Here is a 22,874-nt window from a genome sequence, read left to right on the forward strand (position 1 = left end):
TGTGCAGTAGGTGATGGGCAAGGACCTCAATGCTGGGAGAAGTCTTTGTGCACTGCCTGGGGTCAGGGCTCACAGAGCAGGCTCATCTGGCTCATCTCCCATGGGGTGACAAACCTCTCACCAGCTTCTATGAGAGCGAGAGTGGGTCCAAATTGTACTGATCTGGGGATCTTCACTGGTCTACTGAATCTTCATTGAAATGTACAGACTGATAGAGCATCTAACAAGAAAGCTACAACTGATCTCATGGGATGATCTATCACAACGGTAGAGTTTTTACGAAGCCACCTTGACTGAAAATAAACTGCATCTCCAGGAATACGGCTACCCAGGTGGTTTACCCATGTGTTGTGCCATTCCTCAAATGCCTGCCTGACTTGCCTTTAAAATTCCCAGTGTCCTGTCTGGCCTCTGCATTTCACTTAATATAGAAGCTGTCTTCAACTGCATCGCTCTTTTATATACTGTGCTCAAGGTGCTGTGCTGCAAGAAGTGCATCTGTACAAGCGTTCCCCAAGCAGTCCCAGGAGATATTAACCAGGAGTTACAGAAAATATAAAGTCAAATCTCTCCCATCTTCTGCTGCTTAGCAGGGTTTGGCAAATCTAGCAGCCAGTATCTGTCCCATCCAGCCAAAATTGCATGATGCCCAGGTGTAAGTCAACATCCCGTAGGGTGCTCCTGCACATGGCACTCAGCCCTGGCTGCCAGAAAAGCTGTCAGAAAGATTATGCCTTGTCACCAGCAACATAAAAAAGTTGAGAGACCAGAGAAACCATTTTGGGATTAAGTAGACTTAAGCTCTTCATTTTTCTTGAGATCAAAAGGGGTAAAACACGTGCATGTGTGCAAGCATGCACAATTCCTGCATTTTTCAGTGGCTCCTGAGAAAAGATCCTGTCCGTTAAAAAACACCCAAATGGTGAAATGCAAAGGGAGAGGATTGCGCGGGTAAGACATCAAAGACCACTGCAGGAGCTGTTCATGCAGTATTAAAGCCTGCCAGTCATATTTCAGACATCAACCCTGCAGAGCTATTCTGTGCACATGCTTTCCAAGAAAGGTCTGCAGTTGACATACGCTGTACTGTAAGCTAAATCTTCTAATACCCTGAGGCATCCAAGCATGCAGGATAACCAGACTTGCATCTTAAGCCCACACCTTTGTACAGAAATATACGTATACACATAGATAAGCATATCCAGGGATAGGAGTATAATGGTTCACAAGACTACAAAGTCAAGCATGGGAAGTTCTCTAAAGTACCTTGGATACAAATCTAGGTGAACACTACAGCAAAAATAATTACAGAAAATAAAAATTGGAAGTTGGAACAATATAAAAGAAGGAATACACATAAAATAATATCAAAGATTATGTAATTACAGACCACAAAGTGATGACAACTGTACAAGCATATGCATATACACAGCATACATACACGAGCAACATGCCTTTTTACTCAAAATCTTAGACTTTGGCCAGCTGTCTCCTTTCTTCACTAGCCCCTTTCAGTTGTCGTTTTAGAGACACGTTTACCAATATGGCACAGCAGTCCAAACCCTGACTCAGCTCACACCATAGGCTGCTACCGCCATTTCTTAGACTATTCCATTAACTTTTGAATTATTGAATTGACGAGAAGTCTCCCACAGGTATTACAATTAGAGTGGAACTAAAACCACTTGCTTTGTTATTCTTTCCTCTAAACTGCTCTCAAGGTATAAATACCAAAAGGAACATAATCCAGGTTCATTATAAAATTTTGGTAAGAGCCTACCCTAATGTATTAGGAAGAACTTTCTAACAAAAGATACACTATTTTTTTCCCTCTGTGGCTTACATTCCTTTGGCTGTTTAATTTAAAAAAAAAAATCTATTTTGAATGTCATTTTCCTAGTAGTACAATTCATTTTCATTTTAAATCACACCAATCACAATGAATCTGCTTGGTATAAATTAGAGCACAGTGGAGATTTCCACAGGAATTGCAGTGTTCCTCAGTTGAAATTAATGTATCATTCAACGCACTATTGAGTTCCTCCTGCATCAGCTGTCAAGATATGAATTTCCTAATGCCTGTGGAGGAACCATCCAGGCGTAATAAATGCTAAAAAAGAAGAAAAAATCCCACTAGGATCTGGTCCCCCACCCACTGAGAAATGCCATGGCCAGAAATCTCCAGTGCTGAGAATCAGCCACCTTACACCAGAACGGAAAGCTCCTCCTGCATGGGTCTCACCTTGTTCTTGGCAAGAACGTTGGCTCCTGCTTTAACGAGCACTTTGGCAGACTGACTGAATCCATGCCAACAAGCTTCATGAAGAGCAGTGTTCCCATCCTGAAGAGCACGCACACACAAGAGGAGAAGGTTACTGCACTGTGTCCACACGCAGAGTAACATTACATTCAGAACGCAGAAGCTGCATGCCCCAGCTGGTCACTTAAAAAGTAAATAATTTTCCTTTCCTCCTAGCTTATTTTCTATTTTATTTTTAGAAGAGGGTAAAAGTATTGTTATTTCTTTTGTTTAGAACTTGGAATTAGTTATATTTACTCCCAAACTAAATTTACAGCCTAGGATTCTCAGTTTCTGCAATAATCAAGAGAAACTGTGCAGTGTTTTGCATAGGGCATACACAGTATGCCTGTACATTTCTTTAATTGCTCCCTTAACGAGCCGTGAACAGACTCTTAAACCAAAACCTACCAGCCTGATATAAAAAAATAACTAAATCAGCAATTTATATTAAAGAGATGGTACAGCTTTTTTTCAGTGTAACTGTTCCAATTACTTTCAAAGCATCAGTTACTTACTTCGGAGTGTAAACCGTAACTTTCTCTCTGAGACCCTAATATTACTGGCTGGCAAGGCTGCCATCACACAGAACTTTGCTTTTGCCTGTTACCTTGTCTTGTCTGTCCAAAGCACACCCCTCTTGAATCAGAGTTGCTATAACATCGGTGTTCCCTACAACAGCAGCCCGGTGCAATGCTGTCTGATCACCCTGCAAAAAGAAGCAAATTTGTAATCGGTACCATTCCCACCTCATTTTGACTCAATGCAAATGCGTACCACACACACAGGGGCATCTTCAACACACATATTGTTAAATCTAAGCTGCCTTTTAAAACAGTCCCCATAAACAACTACCATTAAAGTTTCCAAGATTAATGAAGTTATTCAAAGTATCAGAGAGCTACAAACCAACTGTTCACAGAAGTTTGCAAGTCATCACAGTCCCATCTACACTGGGACACATATGCACTGAAGCACTCTAAAAATATGGTAGTATTAGAAGGCAGTGAATCCAACACATTTGGCACTACGTGTCTAAAAATCAACAGTATCTGCAGGGAACTAAAGGGAATTACAGGCTGTCGTAATTCATCATAATGATCCTCCAGTACTTACACTAACTGGATGAGGCTCTCCTGTTTTGGCTCTGATTGCTCATCAGCCCTGCTTAGGATAAGGAGCATGAGATGAGATCGGTCTCTTCAGCGCCTCTGATAAGTTTATCAATTAGTGCTAAGAGTGGAGGCAATTTTATGATGAGGACCACAACTGAAAGACCATCAACTTATTTCATTCAAGCAACTGAACAATCTTGAGGTCCAAACGACTTTCGTTTCTCATTGACCTGCCATATAGCAGCAACCTTTATGGCCAAGTTTCCAAAAGAAATTATGCTGATGCAGTCATCTTGTCTGACTGCCCGTCTGTCTCCCCTCTAACAACTGTTGAACTCATTTGCTGAGCTAGAGAGCCCAAGATTAATTTTCTACAAGCCTTCCAGAAACTGAAGACTAGGGAGACATAAACTACTGGCCCTGCCCATCAGGGGTAATCTATATATTTTTATGTGCATGTTGGTGAGACTGTGATAAAAGAGGGGGAATAGGAGGATTTATGCAGCAGTGTGTAGGGATGTAAGACACCGACTGGTAGGAAAATGAGCTGCAGTAGCTCCACTGCTGCCACAAAAACTGGTCTTGGCTTTCCTTTGAAGTTGCTTTGAACCTGCAATGCTGAAGCACAGCCTGAGTCCAGGCACAAAGACTAGCTTCAAAGCTGCACACAGCCTTTTTGGGGGATGAATAAACACAGTGGGAATCCAATCCACTTCTGCTTATCTAGATAACTGTCACCAAAAACACATGGGCAGAGATATGCAGTGCATCCTGAGGAAAAAGAGCTTGCAGGAAGCTAGTCCTAAATAGATATAAAATCTCTCTGCTACAAAACTTTATCAGATAATACCACATTATATTAAATACTAAAAGTAGAGGAATTTCTGTATTTTCTGTCTTACAGTCTACAAGTCTTTAGTTAACTGGATAATTTGAATAATTTCTTCTCAAAGGCAACTAGTAGCTGACCTAAAAATTGCTCTTGGGGGGGGTTCTTTTGTGCTAGTAACACCAAAATAGTTATTAATCCGTAAGTGAAAAATGAGCATTGCCAACCACAACCTGTCAGTAACCCTTGTAACGCCAACTGCCTCCACCAGTAAATCATTAAATTGGCTTATAATCATGAAGTTCATCTTAAAAAATTGTGTTGAGGGCTTTTTTTTTTAGTTTGCCATCTATGTTTTGTCTCTAGAGGTCACAGATTCTTACTTTTGTTCTTGTCCCTATTAAGACTGGAAATGTGTTTTAGGAGATTTTGACCAAAGACAATAATGGTTCCAGGAACTGGGACTTACAGAAAAACATGAAGTATTGGAAAACTGACAGCAGTGCCAGTTCTCTGAACTTGCGTATTTATTCCAAATTCAAAGATAACAAAAATGCTATGGAGAATGTCCAAAATATACCACCTCACAAGTGCAAGTGTCGGATAGTTTCCAGTAACTACTACTGCACAGAAATCTGCTTGCTAACAAGCCAGGGAAGAACATAACAGCCTCTTTTGATAGTGCATGGTACTGATGACTGGCACAGCCACTGGGTAATGTGGACAGTGCCAAGGTCATTTTATCTGACTACCATGAAGCGGAAAGTAATTCATCAACCTATCCCTGCCAACTGGTATTGCTGCAACAGCAAAACTACAGAAGATATTACAATAAAGACTACACAAGATGACATCTGCCATTGCAATAGATGGAGCTTGAACAATGAATGGTTGGTTCCTGCTTCTTCATAGTCCAGAAAATTGATGGTGGAGAAGGCCAAACTGGTGACAGGAATGGATTGTATCGGATTTCGTTTGTAATTAAGGATCTTCTCTCTGGGCCAGTTTAAAATCAAGGCTGTTCTTGTCGTTAGCCCAAGCCCATCACAGTAATTGCAGTGAGGTCAAAGGCCATTCAGCTGTTTTGGGTTTGTAGATATGACAGCTGCTTCTAATGGCAGCTCAGTTAAATTAAAAACAAACAGGTATTTGGAAAGCAGGAAGCACACCTCACTGCTGCAGGAGCAGGTCTCTCTTGGGGAGCCCAGCCCATGTGCTGGGGCTGCAGAGTGGCACTGGGACGGCTTCAGCCATGCCCGGGCTTTGTCTCGTACTGCATTCTGGTCCTTGAAATAGAAACCTGGGTAGGGGAAGGGACACAAGTCCTGCAGATGGCCGGCTCAGTTGCCTCGTGCCCAAGGTGTGGGCTTTAGTGCTGACATCTTCCCCATACAAGCATGGGAAGAGCCAAGCATCTAAGAGTAAGGTCCAACCAGCACCCTGACCAGGTAACCAAATACTTCATCCACATAACAGGGAGTATCAAAGGGTATCTCAAACCCTGCCTCACCTGGACTGAGGCACCTGCCAGAGAAGAGATGGTAGGTATCAACGTCCTGGTGAAGGTCCCTACCACCCCCAGGCCCTCCAGCCAGCAGGACGGGGCCTGGTTGACCATTCCCTCAGGCCTCAGCACACACATTAACCTTAAACTGCTTAAGGTGCTGTGGAAGCTGAACCACCAAATTGTGATGGCCTCTGCGTCCGAGTCGCTGAGCGACCCAGACACAGATGGTGTGGCCCACCTATAGATAACACTGCCTGCACCGCTGCGTTTCTAACCTGTCTTGCCTCCCCATTAGCAGAGGAGCAAACGCCTATCTTGCCTTTTATGGAGTCAGATTAAACAAATGAGTTATATTTTTTTCATGGCGTGAATTTTCAGACAGTGTAATCACTGACTCATGTATCTTTTTATTAATTGCTAAAATAACTGTCCCTGAAAGCGCTCACTGGAGTTCTGCCTTTAGCAAGGCATTAGGGGGCTGTTCCAGAGGCTCAGAGAGAAATTGCACCGGTAAATGCATATTAACTGCCCAGACTATTATGTTGGGCACAACTTACGATCCTATTTGTAAGTGATTTATGCCTTAGGAACAGACCACAGATCAGTAGCAATGAAGAGAGGTAACTCGAGTGCTGTGTCACGCAAATGTGACCTTGACAGAAACAACAGAGTCTGCCTAAATGCAGACATGGGCTGAAACCAAAAAGACACTTAGATGCTTAAGTGAGGCTTGGTGGAAGTAAGGCACTTAAGTCTACAATGGTGTGTCTTAAATCCCCTTCCTCAGCTGCTGCCTAGCCCTGAAAGCAACTCAAACTCAGCCGTTTCCACTCCAACGCCCCGGACGTCTCGGCTTGCACGCCGCCACGGGGCACCGCAGTTGTCGGGGCACCGAGGAGGCTGTCGTGTAGCACATGCCCAGCACTGCTGCAGCCCCAAACGCAGCCATCTCCCCTCCTCTCGCTCTGTGAGCACCCTCGTTGCACGCTTGCTGGAAGAAGCTCCATGCAAGTTGCAGATACACCCACCACCCTTTGGAACAAGGCCAGCGAAGGAGATGGCCGCTGGATCTTCTGCAGCAGCCCAGAGACTACAGTTGTCTTGCCATGCTTGTCTTGCCATGAAAGTGCTGCTGTCTTGAAAGCACTCCATCTTTAAGAAAAACATCCGTATTCACTAGGCTAAAGAGTGGGAGATGCTGGTGGGAGACCGGGGTGGGAGTCCACGTCCCCTGGTGCAGAGGATGAGAGACTACACGCCCCGCGCGCTTGACTGTAACGGGGCTATTGCACAGCCAGGCCCAGCACCAACAGGTATGTTTCCAAAGGGTGAAACCACGCTCTTTACAGAGGGCTTAAACACCTGCTTTCAGGAAAGGGCTACAGGCTGGGAGCCCTGAAGAAAGGCAGATACTTAAATCTCAACCTCCTCTATGGATTTTAGCATTACTCCTTTCCTTTAGCACTGTGTTGGCTATGCCAGTGGTGCTTGCTCAGTGTCCTGGTGTTTGCAATTACTTCCTCAAGTGTCTTCATTTGCTGACTAACTTAAAGCAGTGGATGCAACCACTGGAACCAAGCACCTAGGAACTGGATAGGCATCTGTTTTACATCTGAAGTTCACCCCAAGGGAAAGGAAACAACGCAAGCAACTGACAAAAGGGTTTCAGGTAGATAGTAGTACTTCTGCCAGGTCTCCTGGGTTATTGGAGTCTCTATTATAGACTCTACTGCCCAAATTTAACAAGATTTGGTTTACCCTAGTTTGTAATACATGTTACGTTTTCCTTTCTCTGATATAAAAAATACTATAACCACCATATTTTGTTTTCCTGCACACTCCTGTTCTGCAGAGCATCCATCGGTTGTACGATCTCCTTTAAAGTCCCTCTCCAGTGTCACGCTTGGCCTCCTCGCTGTCTTTCCATGTTTGCAGGAATCACCAAACAAACTGTCTTGCCTCAGGAGAATTGCACCAAAAAACCCAGCAAAAACTCATGCCTTCAATCCCTGATACAAAGTGCTGGACAGCACTTGCAAAGTCTTATACTATGAAATCAAACCACTAAATTCATGGTAGAAAGTTCAAAATATTTTAAAGTTAAAATATAACCAAGTGTTAAATACTTGCAGGAGCATACAAGCACACGTGGATATTCTAAAGCAGCTGTACACAAAGGCAATTGAACATGCCCTAGTGTTTCTCAGTGTCACTGTGCTGCTCTCCTCCTTCTTTGCTGAAGAAAGGCAGTCATCATGACACACAGTAAGAACTTCACTCTGAACGATAAATGATGATGCATGACCAGCAGAAGTGATCAAGGCACGAGAAAATAATCATGAACGAAAAAAATTAGAGCTTAAATGAGACTGAAATGGAAGTACAGGAATAAGCCACTTTGCATATTTACATTCAGCTATAAATGATTATGAACCCTAGGTTGTTGTTCCATTTGAAATTAATTTTCTGCTTCTTAAACTGGAGCTTTCAGAAGGGAAGTTTTGGGGCCTTGGGCCTTCATTTTAAATTAACTTGTTTTCCCAGTTAGATTTTCAGAGAGCGCGTACACGGCAGGAAACTTGATGCAGAGCACCCAGCGCAAAGCCCGCCATGCAGTCATGCACCGCAGAAGAGCTTGGTCAAGCCAGACCGCCAGGCCAAGGTTTCGCAGCATGCAGTCATGGGAGACGTCAAGCTCAAGGCAGGGTTGATGCACAAGATTTCTAACCTCCTTCTCTCTTTCTGATCTTCTAGGTTCCTTCCTAGCCTTTCTCTTCTGGTTTCTCTTATCTTTTTCGTCCTTGATTGCCTTCACCGGGACAACTTTCTCCTTGACTATTTCTGAGGTGTGTGCTGTATGGATACTCATTGACCATTCAGAGATGGCATTGGGATCCCAGTAAGAGTTTTCAGTTTTGGCAGAGAGAAGGAAAGAGTTAGCTCCAGGGGTGGCGTACTCTACAGAGCTGGACTCCACCGGTTGAAATTCATAATAATCCCACTCCAGGCCACTGGAGGTCATTCTTCAACTAATTCTTACGGCTTTTACCATGTTCTAAAGAATGTATCTGCAGAACATGAAGTGAGTGTTTTAATCTCTCCACAACATTTAGCAACTTTTAAGTTTCTGCTTATCATGTGGCAGATGAAAAGTTAGTCTTGCATTCATTCATTAGCTAAAGAGAGTCAACTCCAAAATAAAATGTGTTTAGGTTTCTCTTGTTATTTAGAAAAATAAAATATAGGTGATCTTTTTAGAACCTGGAGATTTTTTTGTGTTACCACAACAATGCCACAGACAAAAATCAACTAAGTAATTTACTTTTCAATTAAATATGATACTCCCCACTCTCATGAGTGATTTCATCTCTGAACCTAAATCCATATTCCTGAAAAACAGCAATGAAGCGTACAGATGTTAATCAACACTTGAAACTAAGATGCCTTCACTGCCAAATAAGCATACAGTAAAAGTGACTGAAGGCATAATCAATAGATTGCACCTAAAAGAGAATATGAACATACTCTGTGGGACATAAATAAAGTGTAAAAATGAATTATACAAGGAGAAACCATAAATAGAGAACCTTCTTTGAAGACCTATGTAAAAGGAAAGCAGAAATATTTTAGTTAATACCTTTCACAAGCAAAAATCTTCATTTGGAGTTTTAGCCTTCCTCCTCCTCCAATACAAATCCAAACACACCCTCTGAGACTCAGCAACTCCTGAGGCTCTCCTCAACCCAACAAATTACTAATACTAAATACAGAGCTAAAATCAAAATATATTTTAAAGAAACAGTATCTGCGGATCAAGCATGCACCTATTCTGTTCAGATTAGTCAACACATTTAGAAGTGGTATTCAGTTGTCGTGAACAAAGCCCCTGAGAAGCTGCAAGGCAAGTGAAACTGGTCTTCTACGAGCTGAATATTTCTACAGTGCAAGACTCTTTGCCAAACTGAAATGATGCTAAACACCGATTTACTGTTTTTCCATTATGGCTATCACGTTTACATATGAACAGCCTAGATTTTATTCCTAGAGGATTAAAAAAACCCCAGACTTCACTCAAAAACCAGTTTTCACAGAAACCCAATCTGACCAAATCAATGGAAGTTCTTGCATTCTTAGAGCAGCAACTTGCTCTTTCTCAGGAAAACTGACTGTGCTTGTAAAGTACCTGCAATTTTGTCTTAAATACCTGATGAATAATTTTTGCTGGGAGAAGACGAAAAACATACTCAGGATACATCTGAATAAACTGATACTCCCATTACACTTGCAAATCTGCTCCATTTCACAGATGGGCATAGGGAAAGAATACAGAGTGCAGGAAGCAAAGTTTCTTCCTAGAAAAACAAGTTTCCCAGTAGAAAGCTGGCTGCACCAGTACCCCAGTCCTAAGGTTGTAAGACAGACTGCTCAAGTCTCACAGGGAAGCAGCTACTCATGCAGAGAAGAAAACCAGTTTTCCAATTTCTATAGATATTTAAGACTCTCTAGATGCAACCAAATGCCTAAGGGGATTTTCAAAAGGCACCTAGACATTTCCAGTGTCCTTTTAATAGTCATACAGGTGCCTCTATTAACCACCTTTGGACCTGTAGGTCCTCTGAAGAATCTTCACCTTATTTATTACAGGGGGAACAAAAGCAACCCTTCCTCAAACTTGTTCCAACGTGCTATCAGAATTTAGCAGTGACTCTGAAGAAGTCATGGTTATTCAACTGCTGTTGAACATTTCAGCCTACACCTTTGTTCATCAGAGTGAGGTAACTAAAACCACGTTACCGGTCACTCCAATGTGCCTTAAAGCCTAGTCCAAGATTAAAACTATTCTTATGGAAAACTGAGAAATTCGAATAACTTACATATTTTACAAAATGTAGACAAACTACTATTTGCTAAATTGAAAGCTGGTTTCATTGTGCTGATGCTTCACCACACAACAGCCTCACAGATGTGACCACCCCACCCCACGGCTGCCAACGGGATGGTTTCCCTGCAATGCCACGCAGTGCCCCAGGCAGCTGCTCCATACTCTCTATGCTGCAGCATGCGTCTACACAAAAAGCATCTCCCACTTCAGGTAAACATCACAACAGATCGTGTCCCCTACCTGACATCCTCCAGTGGGTTCCCATGTGGTACAACAAGCTCTTATTTCATTTCTGCACTAAAAGGCAGTCGATGACTCCCACTGCTACTCACACCAGCCTGGTGCAACCAGAGCTCTTATAAAGAGCTCTTAAGCACAAGGACCAAGATATTCATCGAAACATATCACATTTTACTTCGTCTCCCATGCAGTTTTGCATCTCCAAATTAGAGGTTACAATTCCAAATTAGAAAATACAGAGGCAGATTTTGTTTTCATTTAATCGTACTTCAAAGAAGTGAAGGTCTACTCTTATTTGCAAATTACCTCTTCCCCTCCACCCCAAGCAAGAAGGTTGTATCTACTTACGTCATCCTGAATATCCAGGTCACAGCCTGCCTTCAACAAAACCTGGACAACATGGAGATGACCCTTGTGGGCAGCAAGATGCAGAGGGGTCCGGCCATGCTATGAATGAGAAGAAAATAATAATACCTCAAGGTGAATTTTTATGCTTGATTGTTGACCAGAATTTTATCCTCTTTTTCTCGTTCTTCTGTTCATACTTCTCTCTCTGAAGCCTGCAATAGCAGCAATTGGCATATATTAGTGTACCAAAAGCTTTATCTTAGTTTTGTGTATGCTAAAAACTTCTCCTCCCCCTTCTGCAACATTTCGGTTTATCCCGATGATACTCTACAAAAGGGATATTATATTCACGTAAGAGTATTTCCTTACAAATTCAGACCTGGCTTTGTGTCCAGGCCTAAAGAGAATTCATAACCCTTTTTTTTCTGTCCCTCTGGAGTGCAAAATTGTCAACTGCTTTCAAATCTGCTCTGTACAACAAAGTTGCAATAGCAGGCTAATTCATATAGTGTAATGGGTACCGTCTTTGCAACAGAAACAAGAATTACTGGACTGTTGTGTATGATAGATGCTCCCCTCAAAAGGAATGGAAGACTTGTAGTCATTCCAAGTGACTTCATGTGTACAACAACCAACCTCATTTTGCCAAAGATCTGTCAGGTTTTTTTAGACAACACTTATTTTTAAACATTATCAAGCTCTAACCCACATGAAAGTAAGAGTATAAAACAGTCATGAGAAATTTAATCTACAGTGTAATCAAGGACAGTTCACTAATAAACAGATAGACAGAAAAGCTTTAATTAGTGAGATGGATACATGATGTATGGCTTTAGGAGAAAAAAAAAATTGACATTTGAGAGTAAAAACAATTTTTTTTTTAAAAATAGCTTGTCCCCAACAAATGAGTTCCAAAAATCTAAGTGAAATAGCAAGAGGAAAACAATAGTTACTTGTAACTGAGCCCCACTTGATCATCCTTCGGCAGAGTTTAAAATGAAACATTTCAGGAAAAGGGGAATAGGCTGCTTCTCCAAAAAGAGGCATAAGAATCCATGTGAAAAGAGGCTCTAAGAGGAAGGATATTCTAAGAGGCAGTCTGGGCAACAGAGGAGAACTACAACAAGTGATTCCCTAAAAATTTAACCCATACAACCTGAAAAGAAAATTCTTAAGGAGAGAGTCAAGAATTAACTCCTGCTCTAGGAAGTGTGTGTGTGTGTTTACATGTATCTACAGCTATATATCTATATAAAAAAATCTCAAAGCATCAACATGAAAAGTGAGTGAAACACCTTAAGAACAGTTAAACAGGAAGACTAAAAATGTTCATTACAAATTTTATTTCATTGCAATTAGGAAAACAGGATTCCAGCCATTGCTAAAATCAGAGTATTTTCACAAAGAATCCCATTTTCTTCACCAGGCATTTTACGAGATAAAGAAGTGCTACATTACTCTTCACCTGTATCTATTATATATCTATTTCTTCATTACTGCTGCAATTGTCTATTTTTCCACCCAAAGATTTACCCTGCAAAGGAAGATAAACAGCCCTAATAGATCAGCTATGGAAGGAGCAAACACCTCAAGAACTGGCTGGCTACTAGTGGCCTGAAGTAAGCAGAAGGCAACCACCACCTTTCTGAGGTTTTAAGCAACTTCCCCAGTGGGAAAGCTACTTCAACTAAATAAAAAAAACCAAGCTCAAGACGGGATTGTTTTCACACAGCAAATCCCATACCCACGTAGTTGGTAAAGCCTTGGGAATTCAGCCTCTTCAGAGCAAAAAAGGAAAGCCAGCATTGAAATCCACAGAACTGCTGGGGACAAGATGTCTGTGTCATTACTGACTAGTTGTGCTGTGCTTTGAAAACGTTAAACATTGATTAATTGTCCCATGTTATCGATCTGAAAGGAAAAGTCCTCACCCACTCTGACACACGGGTCTCAAAACCCAAACGCTGTTTCCTGTTAGCAGCAGCAGCTCATTCCCACATGGGAAACTTCCATTCCTGCTCTGCTGAATGCGTGGGAAGGGCTCACTTTCAGCTGTCACCGCTGCCCCTGGGCGCCATCCAGCCTGTTGCTTGGGCGCTTCGCACTTGACCTGGCCACAGGTCTCTATAAACGCCTGCCCCTACCGTGAATGGCACCGAGCTGCACTGAGCACACCTCCTTCTCCATCAGCCTGGAGGAGAGCCAGGGCTATGTCACTGTTCCAGGTAACTCAACAGCAGGAGGCATAAAAGCCTCCAGGCAACGGGGGCGGGGGGGGAGACAAAAAAAATAAAGGGAAAAAAAAAAAAGAAAAAAAAGAAAGGTAAAGAAAGGAAAAAAAGAGAAAAAGACAAAAAAAAGAAGCCCAATTGGTTTGGATTATGAATATGGGCTCCAGCACATTCAGGTTTATGAGTTCTGACTTTCTACATTACTTAATGGCAATAAGTAAATCACCTAATCCGGGCGTCTCACTTCCCAGCAGGTTACCGATATATCATGAAAACAATTTATTACAATCTGTGCACGGAGCAGAAATAATCCCAAACAAACCCAACCTGAAGCCAGCTCATGTACTTTAAAAGGAAAACGCCAACAACATCAATATATCCCAGCAGTGAAACTTTCTGATAAGATAACCATCTCTAACCACTGAAAAAATGCTGAGGTGCAGCCAAAGGTACTGTGTTAAAAATAAACTATGAAAGCAGCGTATGAGTTTACTTCCATATGAGGGTCATGTTTTCCTCACCCAACACACACCTTCCTAGGCAATTGCCACACAGAGCGTGCCTGGTGGCAGGGCACAAGCACAAGGAAAGGTTGCAAAACTGCAGAAGATCCAGATCACAGACCTTCACCTGCCTGTTCAATGCCTTAAGGCGCATTAAAATAAAGCCGCCCCAGGGAATGGGCTTATCCGGAGGAGGCTGCCCTCGCCCCAGGGAGCACCAAGTTCTCCTGTCACTGGGACCAACCATTCCCTGTTCTCGATAGCTGGGCAGCCTCCCCGTGCTCATGGCCAGCCACAGGAGATGGGTGCTGGAAGAGGAGAGAGCGCTTGCTGGAAGAGGCCACCACGGGGCCAGGGAGAGCTGCGAGCAAGGGTTGCCTGGCTGTTCTGGTCACTCGGTGAACAGAGATGCACGTTAACTGTGCATTTCCCCCGTCATCATCTCCAAGCATTCAAAAACTTCAGTGAAGTCCCCAAAACTCAGGTTTTTGTTTAAAAACAAAAACGAAAAAACTCAGTTATTGCAACGGAAGACTAGAGAATTATTTTTGTTCCAGAGGGTTTTGAGATTCTCCATCCAAAAACTTAGGTTCAGAGCCATCCTACCTATTGGAGACCCCTAGAGAGAGACCTTCAGAGACCAGAGCTACTGCATGCATGCAGTCCTTGAGCTCTTCCCACTATAAAGTGACACTATAAAAGAAAACCATGACCCTATCTAGGATGGAAGAGTGGGAAGGAGGATCAATTCCAGCACATTACACTGATTAGAGGCTCAGGCTTTTGGAAGAGCACCAATCCTCTCAAGATTAATAATAACCCTACAAGAACTGGCAATGCCAGATTCTCTTTTTCTTCCCAATAACATCAAAATGAGAGCAAAGATGGGTGGTACTGGCCAACAGTATTCCAGTACAGGCAACACAAACACTGGAAGAACACTCCCACCCACCTCCTCATATAAACATATACATATATACACAGGTATGTATGTACATATGCATGCACACACCAATCCAGAACAAACTATGAGGGACAGACAAGACGATCTGGGTGCCCCTCATGCTATGATGACAAACTTAGAGCATTGCTATCTTTGGAGAGAAACTTTCAACAGGTCTATGCCATGGTGGGAACCCCCAGCAGCGACAGCCAGAGCTGCTCTTGCCTGCCTCTGATCTTCTCCTTCATGTCTGCAAGTCAAACCAACATCGCTTTACAGCAGCTGTGAAGGAGACTGCTGATGGACTAAGAGGACTTTTGTTTTTTTAAATCAAATTTTTCTATCACAACAATGCATCCCACCCAAAAAATCTAGCAGGAAGAGGGAGGAATGCAGACAAATTTTCCTCTGTGTATCTCCTCCATAAAGACATTTTGCACTCACCATTGCAGCACCAAAGAGGGGACTTACCTAAATACACACATGGGTCCTAGTGGGACAGGAAATGTATACAAACAAGAGTGTCTCCTACAGATGCTCACTGCAAGGAGACAACACTAAAACCAGAGACTCCTTAACATGCAGATTACTGACTTAAAAGCTTATGAGTGTTTCCAGATATGAACTGTAATGGTTTGGGAGTTATTACAGAAATACAAATAAGAGACTGCCACAACTTCTGATTAATGAACCAATAAAGTGGTAATTCATATAAAAAATATGCAATTTGGACTTCTATTCAAATGTAAATAATTGTTTCAGCAGGCAACAAATCATACAAATCCTCCCATGTCATGGGCTTATTGACAAAATAAATGGGACCCATTGCACTAAGGCAGCAAGTTCCAACAACCGTGACATGCTGCTGTAGCTATGGGGCGTATCAGGTTGCAGCCAAGCACAGTAAACAGCCACATGAATTTCAGCAGTAAAATGCAAGGGTAGGGGTTTTGTTTGTATTTAATCTGTATTCTAACTTCCAGACATGAACAGGCTGCTGTTGGTACATAGGGTTTCAAAGCAGAATTTTCTTAGAGCAGCTGCCAGTGTATGCACTCTGCAACCAAATCCATACAGGGGGGCCTTAGCACCAAGAGCCACATGATCCTTCCTTGTGTGTTTATGTATTTGTAGATACTTCTACGCAAGTACAGTCCTCCATCTCACCCTGCTCTAGTGCTGCACAAGGACTGTTATTTATTCATCCATTCTGCACTTCACAAAAACATGCCTATGCACGTTTTATTACAAAGCTTGAAAACAAAAACCAAGTCTTGTCACATTGTTCACACTGATGATTTGTTAGACTGTTCTCCATGAATAACCTGCTCGCTCAAGTCAGCAGAAAGTTTCTCATTGACCTCAACAGGCATTCAGTGAGTCCCTAAATGTTTGCAAGTCCCCTTTCATTTATTTTTATTTATTGTTTAAAACAGACACAAGTAGTTTTTCAAACTGAAGGAGCACAAAAATGTGAAAGCACCAAAATACATTTCTTTTTTTGTTTCTGTCTGAACTTAAAAAGGAAGGGAAAAAAATATTGTTTTAAAGAATTTAACATGCTCTGAAGTTGAAATCCTGATGACAAGATTACAAGTACCCTATAATTACGAAAGTGTTGCCATATGGCAGGTTCGTAACAGGACTAGTTAAAAAAATCAAATCAAATCAAACAAACAGAATTACTGAATCAAAACAGAAGCACTACCTTTTGCATTTCTATGGTTTTTTCTGAATTATCATCCCTTCTCCGCAGAACTCAATTTTATAGCTATGATCTTAATGCTATGCTCTGCAGAAAGGCTATATTCTGCTTCCCTTTGAAAAAATATTCATAAAACCCATGGCACTATACAAATTAGATTAAAACTGCCTGTACTACCTTTATGACTTCCTCTGGAAATCTTTTTCACATTTAACAGATAAGTGGCACACTCCTCTGTGCGTGCTTGCTGATACACAGCTGTTTCTGGCCCTATTAATTCTCGCTATTGCATGCTACACCCCGTGCTGCAATGCCCCAGTGAAACTCAACACCCAGTAACACTTTTTTGGGGGGAACTGTAGTGCAGAGGTTCAGACCTGGGTATTTCATCTCTGGGCATGGAGCAAGCCTGCATTAAGGGCTGGCACTTCCCCAGAAGTGCCTTGTTTCAGCCAGGCACCTTTGGGATACACCAGAAGTTGATGTCTGGGAGGTGAAATCCTGCTTCTCTCCACCCTCCAGGCACCGTTCTGGGGACAAGATCAAGAGAAGAGCCGACCTGATCTGAGATGTCACTACTACCATTCCTCCTGGGCCACTCCTAGTGGTTCTCAGCCCCTTCCCTAACCTATTTCTACTCACAAAATCAAAAAAAAAAACAACCCAAGAAAAGGAAAACAACATCCTGGGAGGACAGCAAGGCACAGCAGCTCAGCAAAAGTCCCAGTGCTTAAATGTTGAAGATGCAGCTGTCAGTAACTTTACTGAAAAAAAGCTCTACTACAAAAGGACTGAAAGAAGGGACAAGCTTTCTTGCTTGAGACTTAATTATACCAGGCTCAGTTCTTAATTTTCCAGCTTTTGCAGCATATTCACCAAAATACTTTATAAAGGCACGTACTTGTTGGATCAGCCAATTTGTATGATCAGTTGTTTGAGGTATTTTTTGCCCTTTTCATAATGAAAACAGCTATAAATTTCACACCTGTGAAGAATGTCAGACAAAAAGGCACAAAAATGGAAATCATCTCTTCGTCGTACCAGGCAGAGCAGGAACAGAGCACCCTAGTCAAGAAAATGCCCAAAGCAAAGCCATGAAGCCTCACACATTGAGATCCAGACCGTCTCTTGGCCACCACCCTGCACTGTTGGTGGCAGAGATCCCAGCACCAGGATGAGCCCTTGATATATGTGCAATGCAGGGCCACCAGCCCTCTCCCACTCTGGGCTCCCTGCCATCAGATCGTCAACAGCGCTGTGACCTGCTAGCCATCAGCTCTTCTTTATGTATTTTAAAAGGCCCCAAATCTGGAAAGAGCCCCAGCGTCCCCCACTGGAGTCAGAGAAGATGCTGGAGTGTACACTTCCATATTGACTTCACCTGCACAAATGCCTTGCTAGTAACGCTGTCAAAACGAAACACGTGCATCCCTGAGGAAATGCTGACATGAGCACCTGGACACACTGATTCTCCATTGAATTTTGATTCTTTCATACCATTCTTCTTCTGAAATCATATAGTTAGAGGTGACAAAAATGAAATACTATTTTGCAGCTGAATTGTTGTTGACTGAAGCAGCAATTAACCACAGCATATGACCTTCCCATATATGATAAAAATAGAACTGGACGAGCTTGCCAACTATCCAGCATTTAATAGTAATTGGTTTTTTACAGAAAATATGCTTCATTTTTCTTAAGCCATGCTCAATTAATCTGGTTTGAATAAAGAACTCTAGCATTTAGCTCTAGATCCTGGTCACTTCAAGCTGTGGCTTTGCATAGTGTTTTTCCACAAGAATCGGTCTATACTTACAGATGCGTATCAGAAATACATTTTAAGCCTGAAGTGGTGTAGGAACGTGTTCCCTCCCTCCGAAGAGCTTTGTCTCTGCATGTCTTCTTCCAATAAAACTCTGATAGAATCAGAAGGAATTTTGGCTGAGAAGTACAAACACACACACCCCTTTTTTCTCTCCTTTGGAGCAAATCCCTAGAATTTAAAATTAATGTGACAAAATAAACTGCAGACTTTGAATAAAAGCAGAAGACACACAGGTACAAGAGAACTAAGGCATGCACATGAATAAATTTATTTTTATGCTTCATTTGCAATGAGTTTTATCTTGGGGAGGGGAGAGGGCTCTGGGTTTCAATTTATCTGAAAGCTTGATCAATAATTCTCCACTATAAGCATGCGATCTAATTTCCATCCTAAAATTAACAACCCCTATCCTGAAAGTAGTTCTTATTTTGCACCTCTTCTGCTTATTGAAAGACTGCAGAAGAACCTGTCTCTCTGATGGCTAAAAAATCCCTTAAAATTTCCAGTTTAACTATACTTGAGGCTAATTTATACGTGCCTGCTTTTGTGACAATCTTGTCCTTGACTTTAAATGGCTCTTTCTCCTTCCAGCCTTTGTGTGTCACCAGATTAGCAAGCCAAGCTCTTCCAGCATATGTTTATACAGCCTTTCATAGGCAAATACGCACATGCTCTCTCTATGCAGCTAGCTGGCTGGGTGAGAGCCAGATGCAAACTGGATGCTCTGTAGACCTGGATAGGACATTACTGAGCCTGAACTGATGGGCTTTGATGAGAGCCGCAGCTTGGTCTTATGCCTCTTGGTTCACATTAAGCTTACCTCCTTGTGGCTCACAGCACGGGAGGAATAACTATGTGAGCGCCTCCAAAATCCTCCACGCACGTAGCCTCGGTCGCTCCTCTGGGACCCTCTCCACTCCTCTGTACACTCCTCCCCACTCTTGCTGATCTGACTTCATCTCTTCTGAGCAGGGCTTGTCACCAGGCTACCCGAGTACCTCATCTGTGCTGTCTGCTGATGTGCCAGGATGCATCCAGAATGACAAGAGGGACAGCTTTTGTCATCCCCCCTCCCCGGGCTCCATGGGGATGACCCACAACCTCTAGAAAATAGCTACAATCCCATAGTGCCAGGTCAGCTGCAGGGATGGCCTCAGAGCTCACCAGCAAGCACGGCTTTTCAACACCAACACTCTGCACCTGGGCGCAGTTTTGCCGCCCAGTGAGCTCTGCCTTGATTTTCCACGCAAGGACTGAACAACAAAGCAAGTGCAAGAAGCAGGAAACCACCCATATTGTATAGGAAAGAAAAACTTGTCAACTCTAGCAAATCTGCATTTTATCAAATTAACCTGATTTTGTGTTTGAAAAGTCAGATCTGCACAATTTGCTTCTTACTGTAATTAACAGAAGGCATTGATAATTGCATAATAAACAACCTTAACAACGAGAAAGTGTAAATTTTGCATTTGAGTTGTGGATTATGGCAACTAATTCCATGAAACAGTTAAATCAGTGTCATGATTATTCTGGCAACCATTACAAAGGTCACCACATTTTATGTTCAAACAGTGTGGAAGCTGGATTTGAAATGACATTAATGCACAAATTTATACAAAGCATAGCATCCTTTCAATCTTTTGTATATTTTCAAGTAGCTCTCTCAGCAGTCTCAAAGCTCATGATCTTAAAAAAAGAAAAGAAAACCAACCACAAAACCCTGAGCCACCATTCAGACATCTGTAAGTCAGTATTTCCTGATCTATTACTGACTACCTTTAATAGCTGTTCATCAGCTACAGAGCTGCTTGGACAACAGAGCCAAACAGGCTTTATGGGACCATTCATGTTTATTACATCTGTGCTTTGTATCTACCAACAAGAGGCCACTTAGTTTTGGCAAACAAAAGTTACAAACACCTGTTGTCCTTGGATCACTCCAGCTTTCCAAATAAATACTATCTACAACTCAAACACTGCAAAGGGGTTGAAAACAACTGTCACTGACAGATAAAAAGAGGAAAAGACAGATTACTTATCAAATGTACTCACATTTGCTTTCTATCTGTAAATATTAGCTCCCATACATATATAATGTTCAAAAACAATATGGAAATACAAATAAAATTAGATATGATGGAGAACAATAGTTCATCAAAACAGGACATTGCAAATTTTATGTTACAGTTCTAAAGATCTCACTTACCCAATTCTTTTTAAGGGTTTTTGCTGATTAAACAGCCTGCAACAGCCACTTCTATCTCATCTTTTATATGCTAGTATTATTTATAACGTGTTGAGAGTTAGGAATAGGTGAATATCCGTTTGAACTCTCTTAATATCTAAGCAGAAATCCTTTGATGCGCTGACCTTATCTCGAAGGTACAGGGAGCAGAGTTTGCAACCCCCAAGTTCGGAACTGACTGGGGACTACACAGCACAAATCAATGAAGATGTCGGGTATAAGCAAGGCTGCTGTACCAAGAGCAACAAGAAATGCTTTCCGTGTACCATTACCCTACCACAGCACGTGTCTTTCCCCCATCCCCTCACCCAGAAAGATGGGCGCTCTGAACTGCCTTCCCTCAACAGTGATGAATCGCTCCATTCATCAGTTCGCACAGTGTTCAAAAGTCAATGCACGCTTTGAAAAATATCGCTGCCCCTCCGCTGACACACTGGTTTCTAAGGACTCGGCGTTCACCACAGCTGCATCCACTGGGAAGTGTATAAATACAAGGCATGCACTATATTGTAAATTCACGTGAGCTATTAAGTATAAACTTTAAGAAAATCTAAACACTAACCTCAGTCCCATTCAGAATTGTAAAGCTACGAGGGTATTTTCACAGACAATGGTCTAGGAGTTATGTTAGTTCCCAGGGATTTCGCAAAGCGTTTTTCTCTCGTTACCTTGGTAACCGCTACCTTGGCACCCTTGTTGATAAGCTGCACCACATTCTCCACTTGGCCTTTGTAGGCGGCTACGAGCAAGCGTTCCGAAAGCACAGCGACCACATCCTGCTGGCTCATGAATTAGGAGAGAAAGGTTTTCAGGTTTCTTCAGTCCAAAAACAAAGGCTCGGGATTGGTTCAAGCAGCATGCAGGCAGGCGAGCAAGCACCCCAGCTCCCTGGATGGTGACGTTACTGCTATGCCATCCTCTGGACCTGTGGATCAGAAAACAACACTGCCGTCAGCAAGGTTTCAGAGATGGAAACACTGCAGCAGCTCCTCCCCGAGTGTTCGACTTCGTATCGCTTTGGGAGGGGGTCACAAAAAACCCTCGGAGCCTCCTGAAGACACTGTGTTTCTGTTGCAGTGCAGAGGGATGTAGACAGTACCACATTTGCAATGTGCCCTCATTCCCCTACTTTGGTACAAAAATCTTTAAACTTTCTGAGAGCTTTACTCTCTTTTGGCCTAAGGTTTATTTGTGTGGCCGCCTTTCACTCCCTCCTTCCCCCCAGGTTTCCCAGACTTTAATTAGCCAAGGACAGGTTAACTACCTCCCCTGCTGAAAGTAGCTCAGGCTGTGTTGGCCAAGGGAACAAGAACAGGTTATAGTTACTGGCTGCTGATATAAATACACAAATCTCTGCCCTGGCAGGACTGAGTGCAGTCAGCAATTAAAGGCAGCTGACTGTTCCCTCATGAGTATAAAATGCTTCACAGCCTCCCCCAAACCATCCCAAGGACACCTTTTGGAGGAATCACAACCTGCAACTGGGAAACACTCATCTTTGCTGTCAGCAAGAAATGATGTTCCCCCTGCAGTGCTGACATCACGCCACACTGACCCCAGAAACAATTCAGATTTAGCAGTTGTCATGCAAACTTGTGAGCATGTTCTTCTTCCTGGGCTCCACTGACCCATCCAATGAGCCGTCGGAGCTGAAAAGAGATTTCTGACATAATTCCAGAAAACATATCCGCAGATCACTTTGAGCTGTAGGATCCAGAACCTGCCAAGTTTGGAAGGATTTCAGCTATACCTGTGCTTTTCATACTTTGGTATTTATTTGTTTCAGTACAGGAAAAACACCTTCAAGATAGCCAGTGTGTATTATCTTTCTTTCTCTCTTGAAATATCACTGCACTGCTCCTTACCAGCTACCAGTATTACAGGCTTTGCATAGTCTAAGGGTAATTGGTACAGGGACTAGATGATCTTGGAGATTGATAGTGGAATACAACACCCTTATGTTATCCCTTTGAATCCATCTCAAAACAGCAATAACTAAAAGCTATTGCTGCTTAATGGCTTTGCTGCCCCCCTAAATTGATTTGTTTGTCTCGGTTTAGCTGATAGTACAAAACCCTCCCCATCATAATCCCACCACCCGGAGTACTGACATTTTTGCTAACAGCTTCAGCAGGGAGAGCATCACCAGAACAACAGAAAAGATTTAATTTCCGTCTTCGTAGCAGGAAGACACTCCCAGCA

General features: G+C 42.5%; 1 protein-coding gene across 4 annotated transcripts in view; it reads right to left on the reverse strand.

Moving 5' to 3' along the window:
* Nucleotides 1-21,482, reverse strand: part of ANKRD6 (ankyrin repeat domain 6) — a 34,743-nt gene extending 13,261 nt beyond the window's left edge. For 3 of the 4 annotated variants that reach the window (XM_009809310.2, XM_009809309.2, XM_009809308.2), the window contains exons 1-4: nt 21,341-21,482; nt 11,221-11,319; nt 2,910-3,008; nt 2,243-2,341 (exon numbers count right to left, since the gene is read on the reverse strand). In XM_009809310.2, the coding sequence (XP_009807612.2) occupies nt 2,243-2,341; nt 2,910-3,008; nt 11,221-11,319; nt 21,341-21,460 (417 nt within the window). In that variant the 5' untranslated portion in view covers nt 21,461-21,482. The remainder of the gene's footprint in view (nt 1-2,242; nt 2,342-2,909; nt 3,009-11,220; nt 11,320-21,340) is intronic. The other variant, XM_009809311.2, reaches the window with a different exon arrangement.
* Nucleotides 21,483-22,874: the final 1,392 nt, after the last annotated feature.

This window comes from Gavia stellata, chromosome 2, assembly GCF_030936135.1.
Source record: "Gavia stellata isolate bGavSte3 chromosome 2, bGavSte3.hap2, whole genome shotgun sequence".
NCBI classification, from domain to species: Eukaryota; Metazoa; Chordata; class Aves; order Gaviiformes; family Gaviidae; genus Gavia; species Gavia stellata.